General features: G+C 60.3%; 1 protein-coding gene across 1 annotated transcript; it reads left to right on the forward strand.

Annotated features, from left to right (window-relative positions):
• Window positions 1-700: 700 nt before the first annotated feature.
• Window positions 701-14,745, forward strand: LOC147118196 (uncharacterized; the record flags this gene model as incomplete). Its single annotated transcript, XM_085983676.1, has 7 exons — window positions 701-744; window positions 1,821-2,104; window positions 4,096-4,306; window positions 7,825-7,863; window positions 8,913-9,009; window positions 10,425-10,485; window positions 14,738-14,745. Coding segments are annotated over 7 exons (744 nt in total), but the record flags the coding sequence as incomplete, so codon positions are not given.
• Between the last annotated feature and the right edge of the window lie 317 nt (window positions 14,746-15,062).

A 15,062-nucleotide genomic window follows, 5' to 3' on the forward strand; every position in this document is an offset into this window, starting at 1 on the left:
CTCACCCCCCAAACTGTGGGACTCCTCACCCCCAAACTGTGGGACTCCTCACCCCCAAACTGTGGGGACTCCTCACCCCCCAAACTGTGGGGCTCCTCACCCCACAAACTGTGGGACTCCTCACCCCCCCAAACTGTGGGACTCCTCACCCCCAAACTGTGGGGACTCCTCACCCCCCAAACTGTGGGGACTCCTCACCCCCCAAACTGTGGGGACTCCTCACCCCCCAAACTGTGGGGACTCCTCACCCCCCAAACTGTGGGAATCCTCACCCCCCAAACTGTGGGGACTCCTCAGCCCCCAAACTGTGGGACTCCTCACCCCCCAAACTCTGGGGACTCCTCACCCCACAAACTGTGGGACTCCTCACCCCCCCAAACTGTGGGGACTCCTCACCCCCAAACTGTGGGACTCCTCACCTCCCCAAACTGTGGGACTCCTCACCCCCCAAACTGTGGGACTCCTCACCTCCCCAAACTGTGGGGACTCCTCACCCCCCAAACTGTGGGACTCCTCACCCCCCAAACTGTGGGAACTCCTCACCCCCCAAACAGTGGGGACTCCTCACCCTCCCCCCAATCTGTGGGGATTCCTCACACCACAAACTGTGGGACTCCTCACCCCCCAAACTGTGGGAATCCTCACCCCCAAACTGTGGGGACTCCTCACCCCACAAACTGTGGGACTCCTCACCCCCCAAACTGTGGGGACTCCTCACCCTCCCCCCAAACTGTGGGGACACCTCACCCCGCAAACTGTGGGACTCCTCACCCCCCAAACTGTGGGAATCCTCACCCCCAAACTGTGTGGACTCCTCACCCCACAAACTGTGGGACTCCTCACCCCCCAAACTGTGGGACTCCTCACCCCCAAACTGTGGGGCTCCTCACCCCCCAAACTGTGGGACTCCTCACCTCCTCAAACTGTGGGGACTCCTCACCCCCGAAACTGTGGGGCTCCTCACCCCCCAAACTGTGGGACTCCTCACCTCCTCAAACTGTGGGGACTCCTCACCCCCCAAACTGTGGGGCTCCTCACCCCCCAAACTGTGGGACTCCTCACCTCCTCAAACTGTGGGGACTCCTCACCCCACAAACTGTGGGAATTCTCACCCCCCCCAAACTGTGGGGAATCCTCACCCCCCAAACTGTGGGGACTCCTCACCCCACAAACTGTGGGACTCCTCACCCCCCAAACTGTGGGGACTCCTCACCCCCCAAACTGTGGGGACTCCTCACCCCCCAAACTGTGGGACTCCTCACCCCCCAAATTGTGGGACTCCTCACCTCCCAAACTGTGGGGACTTCTCACCCCACAAACTGTGGGGACTCCTCACCCCCCAAATTGTGGGACTCCTCACCTCCCAAACTGTGGGACTCCTCACCTCCCCAAACTGTGGGAATCCTCACCCCCAAAACAGTGGGGACTCCTCACCTCCCAAACTGTGGGACTCCTCACCTCCCCAAACTGTGGGAATCCTCACCCCCCCAAACTGTGGGGACTCCTCACCCCCCAAACTGTGGGACTCCTCACCCCGCAAACTGTGGGGACTCCTCACCCCCCAAACTGTGGGAATCCTCACCCCCAAACTGTGGGAACTCCTCACCCCCAAACTGTGGGCCTCCTCACCCCCAAACTGTGGGGACTCCTCACCCCCCAAACTGTGGGAACTCCTCACTCCACAAACTGTGGGACTCCTCACCCCCCAAACTGTGGGACTCCTCACCCCCACAAACTGTGGGGACTCCTCACCCCCCAAACTGTGGGGACTCCTCACTCCCCAAACTGTGGGACTCCTCACCCTCCAAACTGTGGGACTCCTCACCCCCACAAACTGTGGGGACTCCTCACCCCCCAAACTGTGGGGACTCCTCACCCCCCAAACTGTGGGACTCCTCACCTCCCCAAACTGTGGGGACTCCTCACCCCCCAAACTGTGGGGACTCCTCACCCCCCAAACTGTGGGACTCCTCACCTCCCCAAACTGTGGGGACTCCTCACCCCCCAAACTGTGGGACTCCTCACCTCCCCAAACTGTGGGGACTCCTCACCCCCCAAACTGTGGGGACTCCTCACCCCCCAAACTGTGGGGAATCCTCACCCCCAAACTGTGGGACTCCTCACCCCCCAAACTGTGGGACTCCTCACCCCCCAAACTGTGGGACTCCTCACCCCCAAACTGTGGGACTCCTCACCTCCCCAAACTGTGGGACTCCTCACCCCCCAAACTGTGGGGACTCCTCACCCCAAAACTGTGGGGAATCCTCACCCCCCAAACTGTGGGACTCCTCACCTCCCAAACTGTGGGGACTCCTCACCCCCGAAACTGTGGGGACTTCTCACCCCCCAAACTGTGGGACTCCTCACCCCCCAAACTGTGGGGACTCCTCACCCCCCAAACTGTGGGACTCCTCACCCCCAAACTGTGGGGACTCCTCACCCCCCAAACTGTGGGACTCCTCACCTCCCCAAACTGTGGGACTCCTCACCCCCCAAACTGTGGGACTCATCACCCCCCAAACTGTGGGACTCCTCACCCCTCAAACTGTGGGGACTCCTCACCCCCCAAACTGTGGGGAATCCTCACCCCCCAAACTGTGGGACTCCTCACCTCCCAAACTGTGGGGACTCCTCTCCCCCAAACTGTGGGGATTCCTCACCCCCAAAACTGTGGGACTCCTCACCCCCCAAACTGTGGGGACTCCTCACCCCCCAAACTGTGGGACTCCTCACCCCCCAAACTGTGGGGACTCCTCACCCCCCAAACTGTGGGACTCCTCACCCCCCAAACTGTGGGACTCCTCACCCCCCAAACTGTGGAGACTGCTCACTCCCCGAACTGTGGGGCCTCCCCACCCCCCAAACTGTGGGACTCCTCACCCCCCAAACTGTGGGACTCCTCACCCCCAAACTGTGGGGCCTCCCCACCCCCCAAACTGTGGGACTCCTCACCCCCCAAACTGTGGGACTCCTCACCCCCCAAACTGTGGGGACTCCTCACCCCCCAAACTGTGGGGAATCCTCACCCCCCAAACTGTGGGGACTCCTCACCCCCCAAACTGTTGAATCCTAACCGCCCCAAACTGTGGGAACTCCTCACACCCCAAACTGTGGGGACTCCTCACCCCCCAAACTGTGGGACTCCTCACTCCCCAAACTGTGGGACTCCTCACCCCCCAAACTGTGGGGACTCCTCACCCCCCAAACTATGGGACTCCTCACCCCCAAACTGTGGGGACTCCTCACCCCCAAACTGTGGGACTCCTCACCCCCCAAACTGTGGGGACTCCTCACCCCCCAAACTATGAGACTCCTCACCCCCAAACTGTAGGGACTCCTCACCCCCCAAACTGTGGGGACTCCTCACCCCCAAACTGTGGGGACTCCTCACCCCCCAAACTATGGGACTCCTCACCCCCAAACTGTGGGGACTCCTCACCCCCCAAACTGTGGGGACTCCTCACCCCCCAAACTGTGGGATTCCTCACCCCCCAAACTGTGGGACTCCTCACCCCCCAAACTGTGGGACTCCGCACCCCCCAAACTGTGGGGACTCCTCACCCCCCAAACTGTGGGGACTCCTCACCCCCCAAACTGTGGGAATCCTCACCCCCCAAACTGTGGGGACTCCTCACCCCCAAACTGTGGGGGCTCCTCACCCCCCAAACTGTGGGGACTCCTCACCCCCAAACTGTGGGGACTCCTCACCCCCCAAGCTGTGGGAATCCTCAACCCCCAAACTGTGGGACTCCTCACCCCCCAAACTGTGGGGACTCCTCGCCCCCAAACTGTGGGGGCTCCTCACCCCCAAACTGTGGGGACTCCTCACCCCCCAAACTGTGGGACTCCTCACCCCCCAAACTGTGGGAATCCTCACCCCCAAACTGTGGGGACTCCAAACCCCCCAAACTGTGGGAATCCTCACCCCCCAAACTGTGGGGACTCCCCACCCCCCAAACTGTGGGATTCCTCACCCCCAAACTGTGGGGACACCTCACCCCCCAAACTGTAGGAATCCTCACCCCCCAAACTGTGGGGACTCCTCACCCCCCAAACTGTGGGACTCCTCACCCCCCAAACTGTGGGGACTCCTCACACCCAAACTGTGGGGGCTCCTCACCCCCCAAACTGTGGGGACTCCTCACCCCCAAACTGTGGGGACTCCTCACACCCAAACTGTGGGGGCTCCTCACCCCCCAAACTGTGGGGACTCCTCACCCCCAAACTGTGGGGACTCCTCACCCCCCAAACTGAGGGACACCTCACCCCCCAAACTGTGGGGACTCCTCACCCCCAAACTGTGGGGGCTCCTCAACCCCAAACTGTGGGGACTCCTCACCCCCAAACTGTGGGGTCTCCTCACCCCCCAAACTGTGGGAATCCTCACCCCCCAAACTGTGGGAATCCTCACCTCCCCAAACTGTGGGGCTCCTCACCCCCCAAACTGTGGGGACTCCTCACCCCCCCAAACTGTGGGGACTCCTCACCACCCAAACTGTGGGGGCTCCTCACCCCCCAAACTGTGGGGACTCCTCACCTTCCAAACTGTGGGGAATCTGCACCCCCAAACTGTGGGACTCGTCACCCCACAACCTGTGGGACAACTCACCCCACAAACTGTGGGGACTCCTCACCCCCCAAACTGTGGGACCCCTCACCCCCCAAACTGTGGGGAATTCTCACCCCCCAAACTGTGTGACTCCTCACCCCTCAAACTGTGGGGACTCCTCACTCCACAAACTGTGGGCACTCCTCACCCCCCAAACTGTGGGACACCTCACCACCAAACTGTGGGGACTCCTCACCCCCCAAACTGTGGGGACTCCTCACCCCCCAAACTATGGGGACTCCTCACCCCCCAAAGCTGTGGGACACCTCACCCCCCAAGCTGTGGGGACTCCTCACCCCCCAAACTGTGGGAATCCTCACCCCAAACTGTGAGACTCCTCAGCCCCCAAACTGTGGGGACTCCTCAGCCCCCAAACTGTGGGGACTCCTCACCCCCCAAACTGTGGGACTCCTCACCCCCAAACTGTGAGACTCCTTACTCCCCAAACTGTGGGACTCCTCACCCCCAAACTGTGGGGGCTGCTCACCCCCCAAACTGTGGGAATCCTCACCCCCAAACTGTGAGACTCCTCACCCCCAAACTGTGGGACTCCTCACCCCCCAAACTGTGGGGACTCCTCACCCCCCAAACTGTGGGACTCCTCACCCCCAAACTGTGGGACTCCTCACCCCCCAAACTGTGAGACTCCTTACCCCCAACTGTGGGACTCCTCACCCCCAAACTGTGGGACTCCTCACCCCCAAACTGTGGGACTCCTCACCCCCAAACTGTGGGACCTCCCCAAGACTCCCCCCAAACTGTGTGGACTCCTCACCCCCCAAACTGTGGGACTCCTCACCCCCCAAACTGTGGGACTCCTCACCCCCCAAACTGTGGGAACTCCTCACCCCACAAACTGTGGAGACTCCTCACCCCCTAAACTGTGATCTCCTCAGCCCCCAAACTGTGGGACTCATCACCCCCAAACTGTGGGACTCCTCACCCCCCAAACTGTGGGGACTCCTCACCCCCCAAACTGTGGGGACTCCTCACCCCCAAACTGTGGGACTCCTCACACCTCAAACTGTGGACTCCTCACCCCCAAACTGTGGGGACTCCTCATCCCCCAAACTGTGGGGACTCCTCACCCCTCAAACTGAGGGACTCCTCATCCCCCAAACTGTGGGACTCCTCACCCCCAAACTGTGGGACTCCGCACCCCTCAAACTGTGGGACGACTCACCCCCCAAACTGTGGGGTCTCCTCACCCCCAACTGTGGGACTCCTCACCCCCCAAACTGTGGGGACTCCTCACCCCCAAACTGTGGGACTCTGCACCCCCAAACTGTGGGACTCTGCACCCCTCAAACTGTGGGACGACTCACCCCCCAAACTGTGGGGTCTCCTCACCCCCAAACTGTGGGATTCCTCACCTCTCAAACTGTGGGGACGCCACACCCCCAAATTGTGGGACTCCTCACCTCCCAAACTGTGGGGACTCCTCACCCCCAAACTGTGGGACTCCTCACCCCCCAATCTGTGGGACTCCTCACCTCCCCAAACTGTGGGACTCCTCACCTCTCAAACAGTGGGGACTCCTCACCCCCCAAACTGTGGGGACTCCTCACCCCCCAAACTGTGGGGACTCCTCACCCCCCAAACTGTGGGAATCCTCAACCCCCCAAAACTTTGATCTCATCCCCCAAACTGTGGGGCTCCTCGCCCCCCAAACCATTGGACGACTCACCCCCAAACTGTGATCTCATCCCCCAAATTGTGGGGCTCCTCACCCCCCAAATTGTGGGACTCCTCACCCCCCAAACTGTGGGGACTTCTCACCTCCAAACTGTGGGAATCATCACCCCAGAAACTGTGGGACAACTCACCCCACAAACTGTGGGGACTCCTCACTCCCCAAACTGTAATCTCCTCAGTCCCCAAACTGTGGGACTCCTCACCGCAAAAATGTGGGGACCCCTCACCCCCCAAACTGTGGAGACTGCTCACTCCCCAAACTGTGGGGAATCCTCACTCCACAAACTATGGGACTCCTCACCCCCCAAACTGTGGGACTCCTCACCTCCCAAACTGTGGGACTCCTCACCTCCCAAACTGTGGGACTCCTCACCTCCCCAAACTGTGGGAATCCTCACCCCCGCAAACTGTGGGAATCCTCACCCCCCAAACTGTGGGCCTCCTCACCCCCCAAACTGTGGGACACCTCACCCCCCAAACTGTGGGACTCCTCACCCCCCAAACTGTGGGGACTCCTCACCCCCCAAACTGTGGGAATCCTCACCCCCAAACTGTGGGGACTCCTCACCTCTCAAACTGTGGGGACTCCTCACCCCCAAACTGTGGGACACCTCACCCCCCAAACTGTGGGGACTCCTCACCCCCCAAACTGTGGGGACTCCTCACCCCCAAACTGTGGGACTCCTCACCCCCCAAACTGTGGGGACTCCTCACCCCCCAAACTGTGGGGACTCCTCACCCCCAAACTGTGGGACTCCTCACCCCCCAAACTGTGGGGACTCCTCACCCCCCAAACTGTGGGGACTCCTCACCCCCCAAACTGTGGGAATCCTCACCCCCAAACTGTGGGGACTCCTCACCCCCCAAACTGTGGGACTCCTCACCTCCCCAAACTGTGGGGCTCCTCACCTCCCCAAACTGTGGGGACTCCTCACCCCCCAAACTGTGGGGAATCCTTAACCCCCAAATTGTGGGACTCCTCACCTCCCAAAACTGTGATCTCTCCCCCAAACTGTGGGGCTCATCAACCCCCAATCCGTTGGACTCCTCACTCCCCAAACTGTGATCCCACCCCCCAAACTGTGGGACTCCTCACCTCACAAACTGTGGGACTCCTCACCCCCAAACTGTGGGACTCCTCACCCCCCAAACTGTGGGACTCCTCACCTCCCCAAACTGTGGGACTCCTCACATCCCCAAACTGTGGGGACTCCTCACCCCCCAAACTGTGGGGACTCCTCACCCCCAAACTGTGATCTCATCCCCCAAACTGTGGGACTCCTCACCCCACAAACTGTGGGGACTCCTCACCCCACAAACTGTGGGAACTCCTCACCCCCAAACTGTGGGACTCCTCACCCCACAAACTGTGGGGACTCCTCACCCCACAAACTGTGGGACTCCTCACCCCCCAAACTGTGGGGACTCCTCACCCCCAAATTGTGGCACACCTCACCTCCCAAACTGTGGGACTCCTCACCCCCCAAACAGTAGGGACTCCTCACCCCACAAACTGTCAGACTCCTCACCTCCCCAAACTGTGGGAATCCTCACCCCCCCAAACTGCGGGAATCCTCAACCCCAAACTGTGGGAACTCCTCACCCCCCAAACTGTGGGACTCCTCACCCCCAAACTGTGGGGACTCCTCACCCCCCAAACTGTGGGAATCCTCACCACCCCAAACTGTGGGAATCCTCACCCCCAAACTGTGGGAATCCTCACCCCCCCAAACTGTGGGACTCCTCACCCCCCAAACTGTGGGGACTCCTCACCCCGCAAACTGTGATCTCCTCAGCCCCCAAACTGTGGGACTCCTCACCGCAAAAATGTGGGGACTCCTCACCCCCCAAACTGTGGAGACTGCTCACTCCCCGAACTGTGGGGTATCCTCACTCCACAATCTATGGGACTCCTCACCCCCCAAACTGTGGGACTCCTCACCCCCCAAACTGTGGGGACTCCCCACCCCCCAAACTGTGGGGACTCCCCACCCCCCAAACTGTGGGACACCTCACCTCCCAAACTGTGGGACCCCTCACCTCCCCAAACTGTGGGAATCCTCACCGCCCCAAACTGTGGGAATCCTCACCCCCCAAACTGTGGGAATCCTCACCCCCAAACTGTGGGAACTCTCACCCCCAAACTGTGGGGACTCCTCACCCCCCAAACTGTGGGAATCCTCACCCCCAAACTGTGGGGACTCCTCACCCCACAAACTGTGGGACTCCTCACCCCCCAAACTGTGGGGACTCCTCACCCCCCAAACTGTGGGGACTCCTCATCCCCAAACTGTGGGAATCCTCACGTCCCCAAACTGTGGGGACTCCTCACCCCCCAAACTGTGGGAATCCTCACCCCCCAAACTGTGGAGACTCCTCACCCCCCCCAAACTGTGGGACTCCTCACCCCACAAACTGTGGGGACTCCTCACCCCACAAACTGTGGGGACTCCTCACCCCCCAAATTGTGGGACTCCTCATCCCCTAAACTGTGGGACTCCTCACCCCCCAAACAGTGGGGGACTCCTCACCCCACAAACTGTGGGGACTTCTCGCCCCCCAAATTGTGGCACACCTCACCCCCCAAACAGTGGGGACTCCTCACCCACAAACTGTGGGGACTCCTCACCTCCCCAAACTGTGGGAATCCTCACCCCCCCAAACTGTGGGGACTCCTCACCCCCCAAACTGTGGGGACTCCTCACCCCCCAAACTGTGGGAATCCTCACCCCCAAACTGTGGGAACTCCTCACCTCCCCAAACTGTGGGAATCCTCACCCCCCCCAAACTGTGGGGACTCCTCACCCCCCAAACTGTGGGGACTCCTCACCCCCCAAACTGTGGGACTCGTCACCCCCAAACTGTGGGACTCGTCACCCCCAAACTGTGGGACTCCTCACCTCCCCAAACTGTGGGAATCCTCACCCCCCCAAACTGTGGGACTCGTCACCCCCAAACTGTGGGACTCCTCACCCCCAAACTGTGGGACTCCTCACCCCCCAAACTGTGGGAATCCTCACCCCCCCAAACTGTGGGACTCCTCACCCTCCAAACTCTGGGACTCCTCACCCCCAAACTGTGGGGACTCCTTACCCCCCCAAACTGTGGGAATCCTCACCCCCCAAACTGTGGGAACTCCTCACCCCCCAAACTGTGGTGACTCCTCACACCCTAAATTGTGATCTCCTCACCCCCAAGCTGTGAGACTCCTCACCCCCCAAACTGTGGGACTCCTCACCCCCCAAACTGTGGGACTCCTCACCCCCCAAACTGTGGGAGCTCCTCACCACCCAAACTGTGGGAACTCCTCACTCCACAAACTGTGGGGACTCCTCGCCCCCTAAACTGTGGGGACTCTTCAACCCCAAACTGTGGGGACTCCTACACCCCAAACTGTGGGACTCCTCAACCCCACAAACTGTGGGGACTCCTCACCCCCCAAACTGTGGGGACTCCTCGCCCCCTAAACTGTGGGGACTCTTCAACCCCAAACTGTGGGGACTCCTACACCCCAAACTGTGGGACTCCTCAACCCCACAAACTGTGGGGACTCCTCACCCCCCAAACTGTGGGGACTCCTCACCCCCAAACTGTGGGAATCCTCACCCCCCAAACTGTGGGACTCCTCACCCCCCAAACTGTGGGAACTCCTCACCCCCCAAAATGTGGTGACTCCTCACCCCCTAAATTGTGATCTCCTCACCCCCAAGCTGTGAGACTCCTCACCCCCCCAAACTGTGGGACTCCTCACCCCCCAAACTGTGGGGACTCCTCACCCCCCCAAACTGTGGGAACTCCTCACCCCCCAAACTGTGGGGACTCCTCACCCCCCAAACTGTGGGACTCCTCACCCCCCAAACTGTGGGACTCCTCACCCCCCAAACTGTGGGACTCCTCACCCCCCAAACTGTGGGACTCCTCACCCCCCAAACTGTGGGGACTCCTCACCCCCAAACTGTGGGGACTCCTCACCCCCCAAACTGTGGGACTCCTCACCCCCAAACTGTGGGGACTCCTCACCCCCCAAACTGTGGGGACTCCTCACCCCCCAAACTGTGGGGAATCCTCACCCCCCAAACTGTGGGGAATCCTCACCCCCACAAACTGTGGGGACTCCTCACCCCCCAAACTGTGGGGACTCCTCACCCCCCCAAACTGTGGGGACTCCTCACCCCCAAATTGTGGGGACTCCTCACCCCCCAAACTGTGGGAACTCCTCACCCCCAAACTGTGGGGACTCCTCACCCCCCAAACTGTGGGACTCCTCACCCCCCAAACTGTGGGACCCCTCACCTCCCCAAACTGTGGGGACTCCTCACCCCCAAACTGTGGGACTCCTCACCCCCCAAACTGTGGGGACTCCTCACCCCCCAAACTGTGGGACTCCTCACCCCCCAAACTGTGGGGAATCCTCACCCCCCAAACTGTGGGACTCCTCACTCCCCAAACTGTGGGACTCCTCACCCCCAAACTGTGGGGACTCCTCACCCCCAAACTGTGGGAATCCTCACCCCCAAACTGTGGGACTCCTCACCCCCCAAACTGTGGGGACTCCTCACCCCCCAAACTGTGGGAACTCCTCACCCCCCAAACTGTGGGGACTCCTCACCCCCCAAACTGTGGGACTCCTCACCCCCAAACTGTGGGGTCTCCTCACCCCCCAAACTGTGGGACTCCTCAGCCCCCAAACTGTGGGGACTCCTCACCCCGCAGACTGTGGGAATCCTCACCCCCCAAACTGTGGGACTCCTCACCCCCAAACTGTGGGAACTCCTCACCCCCCAAACTGTGGGAACTCCTCACTCCACAAACTGTGGGAACTCCTCACTCCACAAACTGTGGGGACTCCTCACCCCCCAAACTGTGGGACTCCTCACCCCCAAACTGTGGGACTCCTCACCCCCCAAACTGTGGGGACTCCTCACCCCCCAAACTGTGGGGACTCCTCACCCCCCAAACTGCCCCCCAAACTGTGGGACTCCTCACCCCCCAAACTGTGGGGACTCCTCACCCCCAAACTGTGGGGACTCCTCACCCCCCAAACTGTGGGGACTCCTCACCCCCCAAACTGTGGGGACTCCTCACCCCCCAAACTGTGGGGACTCCTCACCCCCAAACTGTGTGGACTCCTCACCCCCCAAACTGTGGGGACTCCTCACCCCCCAAACTGTGGGAACTCCTCACTCCACAAACTGTGGGGACTCCTCACCCCCCAAACTGTGGGGACTCCTCACCCCCCAAACTGTGGGAACTCCTCACTCCACAAACTGTGGGGACTCCTCACCCCCCAAACTGTGGGGACTCCTCACCCCCCAAACTGTGGGACTCCTCACCCCCCAAACTGTGGGGACTCCTCACCCCCCAAACTGTGGGAACTCCTCACTCCACAAACTGTGGGGACTCCTCACCCCCAAACTGTGGGACTCCTCACCCCCAAACTGTGGGGACTCCTCACCCCCAAACTGTGGGGACTCCTCACCCCCCAAACTGTGGGGACTCCTCACCCCCAAACTGTGGGACTCCTCACCCCCCCAAAACTGTTATCTCATCCCCCAAACTGTGGGGCTCCTCGCCCCCCAAACTGTGATCTCATCCCCCAAACTGTGGGACTCTTCACCCCACAAACTGTGGGGACTCCTCCCCCCCAAAACAGTGGGGACTCCTCACCCCACAAACTGTGGGGACTCCTCACCCCCCAAACTGTGATCTCCTCAGCCCCCAAACTGTGGGAATCCTCACCTCCAAACTGGGGGGCTCCTCACCCCCCAAACTGTGGGAATCCTCACCCCCCAAACTGTGGGAATCCTCACCCCCAAACTGTGGGACTCCTCACCCCCAAACTGTGGACTCCTCAGCCCCCAAACTGTGGGACTCCTCACCACCCAAACTGTGGGGTCTCCTCACCCCCCAAACTGTGGGAATCCTTACCCCCAAACTGTGGGGGCTCCTCACCCCCCAAATTGTGGGACTCCTCACCCCCCAAACTGTGGGACCCCTCACCCCCCAAACTGTGGGGACTCCTCACCCCCCAAACTGTGGGGACTCCTCACCCCCCAAACTGTGGGAACTCCTCACCCCCAAACTGTGGGGACTCCTCACCCCCTAAACTGTGATCTCCTCACTCCCAAACTGTGGGGACTCCTCACCCTCCAAACTGTGGGGAATCTGCACCCCCAAACTGTGGGACTCCTCACCCCACAAGCTGTGGGACAACTCACCCCACAAACTGTGGGACACCTCACCGCAAAAATGTGGGGCACCTCACCCCCAAATTGTGGGGCTCCTCACCCCCCAAACTGTGGGACTCCTCACCCCCCAAACTGTGGGGACTCTTCACTCCACAAACTGTGGGGACTCCTCACCCCCCAAACTGTGGGACACCTCACCACCAAACTGTGGGGACTCCTCACCCCCCCAAACTGTGGGGACTCCTCACCCCGCAAAACTGTGGGACACCTCACCCCCCAAACTGTGGGGACACCTCACCCCCCAAACTGTGGGGACTCCTCACCCCCCAAACTGTGGGGACTCCTCACCCCCCAAACTGTGGGAATCCTCACCCCCAAACTGTGAGACTCCTCAGCCCCCAAACTGTGGGGACTCCTCACCCCCCAAACTGTGGGACTCCTCACCCCCCAAACTGTGGGACTCCTCACCCCCAAACTGTGAGACTCCTTACCCCCCAAACTGTGGGACTCCTCACCCCCAAACTGTGGGACTCCTCACCCCCAAACTGTGGGACTCCTCACCCCCCAAACTGTGGGGACTCCTCACCCCCCAAACTGTGGGGACTCCTCACCCCCCAAACTGTGGGAATCCTCACCCCCAAACTGTGATCTCCTCAGCCTCCAAACTGTGGGACACCTCACCGCAAAAATGTGGGGCTCCTCACCCCCAAACTGTGGGAACTCCTCACCTCCCAAACTGTGGGACCCCTCACTCCCAAACTGTGGGACCCCTCACTCCCAAACTGTGGGACTCCTCACCCCCAAACTGTGGAGACTCCTCAACCCCCAAACTGTGGGACTCCTCACCCCCAAACTATGGGGCTCCTCACCCCCAAGCTGTGGGACTCCTCACCCCCCAAACTGTGGGACTCCTCACCCCCCAAACTGTGGGACTCCTCACCCCCCAAACTGTGGGACTCCTCACCCCCAGACTGTGGGACTCCTCACCCCCCAAACTGTGGGGACTCCTCACCCCCCAAACTGTGGGGACTCCTCACCCCCCAAACTGTGGGACTCCTCACCTCCCAAACTGTGGGGACTCCTCATCCCCCAAGCTGTGGGGACTCCTCACCCCCCAAATTGTGGGACACCTCACCCCCCAAACTGTGGGGACTCCTCACCCCCCAAACGGTGGGGAATCTGCACCCCCAAACTGTGGGAATCGTCACCCCACAAACTGTGGGACAACTGACCGCACAAACTGTGGGGACTCCTCACCCCCCAAACTGTGATCTCATCCCCCAAATTGTGGGGCTCCTCGCCCCCCAAACCATTGGACTCCTCACCCCCAAACTGTGATCTCATCCCACAAACTGTGTGGACTCCTCACCCCCAAACTGTGGGGACTCCTCACCTCTCAAACTGTGGGGAATCCTCACCCCCCAAACTGTGGGGACTCCTCACCTCTCAAACTGTGGGGACTCCTCACCCCCAAACTGTGGGGACTCCTCACCCCCAAACTGTGGGGACTCCTCACCTCTCAAACTGTGTGGACTCCTCACCCCCAAACTGTGGGGACTCCTCACCTCTCAAACTGTGGGGAATCCTCACCCCCCAAACTGTGGGGACTCCTCACCTCTCAAACTGTGGGGACTCCTCACCCCCAAACTGTGGGGACTCCTCACCCCCAAACTGTGGGGACTCCTCACCTCTCAAACTGTGGAGACTCCTCACCCCCAAACTGTGGGACTCGTCAGCTGAAATCTCTCTCTCTCTCTCTGTCTCCCTCTCTATCTGTCTCTTCCCTCACTGTCTCTCTCTCACTCTCTCTCTCCTTCTCCAGTTTCTCCATCTCTCTCTCTCACTCTCTGTCCCACCCTCTCTCTCTGCCTCTCCTTCTCTCTCGCTCTGTCTTTCTCTCTCTCCTGTCTCTCCTTCTCTCTGTCTCTCTGTCTCACTCTCTCTCTGTCTCTCTCTCTCTGTCTCACTCTCTCTCTGTCTCTCCTTCTCTCTCTCTCTCTCTCTCGGTCTCTCACTTTATCTCTCTCCCTCGTTCTCTAACTGTGTATCCCTCTCTCCCTCACATCCACTCTATCTCTCCCTTCCCTTTCACGCGATAGGTGTCAATCTCTCTCTCTCTGACATGGCCTGTGGGTGAACTGAGCTGACATAGTCCCAGAGTGTCTCTCCTTCCGAGATGGAGATTCCGCAGCTGAAACAAACTCAAAGGGTTAATATTTCTCTCTTTGCTCATTACTGACATCAGCCCGCTAGGCTTGGTCAGTCAGTACTGAGGGAGTGCCGCACTGTCGGAGGGGCAGTACTGAGGGAGTGCTGCACTGTCGGAGGGGCAGTACTGAGGGAGCGCCGCACTGTCGGAGGGGCAGTACTGAGGGAGCACTGCACTGTCGGAGGGGCAGTACTGAGGGAGCGCTTCACTGTCGGAGGGGCAGTACTGAGGGAGCGCCGCACTGTCGGAGGGGCAGTACTGAGGGAGCGCCGCACTGTCGGAGGGTCAGTAATGAGAGAGTGCTGCACTGTCGGAGTGGCAGTACTGAGGGAGCGCTTCACTGTCGGAGGGGCAGTACTGA

The sequence above is a fragment of the Somniosus microcephalus genome, chromosome 4, assembly GCF_052327205.1.
Source record: "Somniosus microcephalus isolate GS21.2 chromosome 4, FLI_Smic_1.0, whole genome shotgun sequence".
In the NCBI taxonomy this organism is placed as follows: domain Eukaryota; kingdom Metazoa; phylum Chordata; class Chondrichthyes; order Squaliformes; family Somniosidae; genus Somniosus; species Somniosus microcephalus.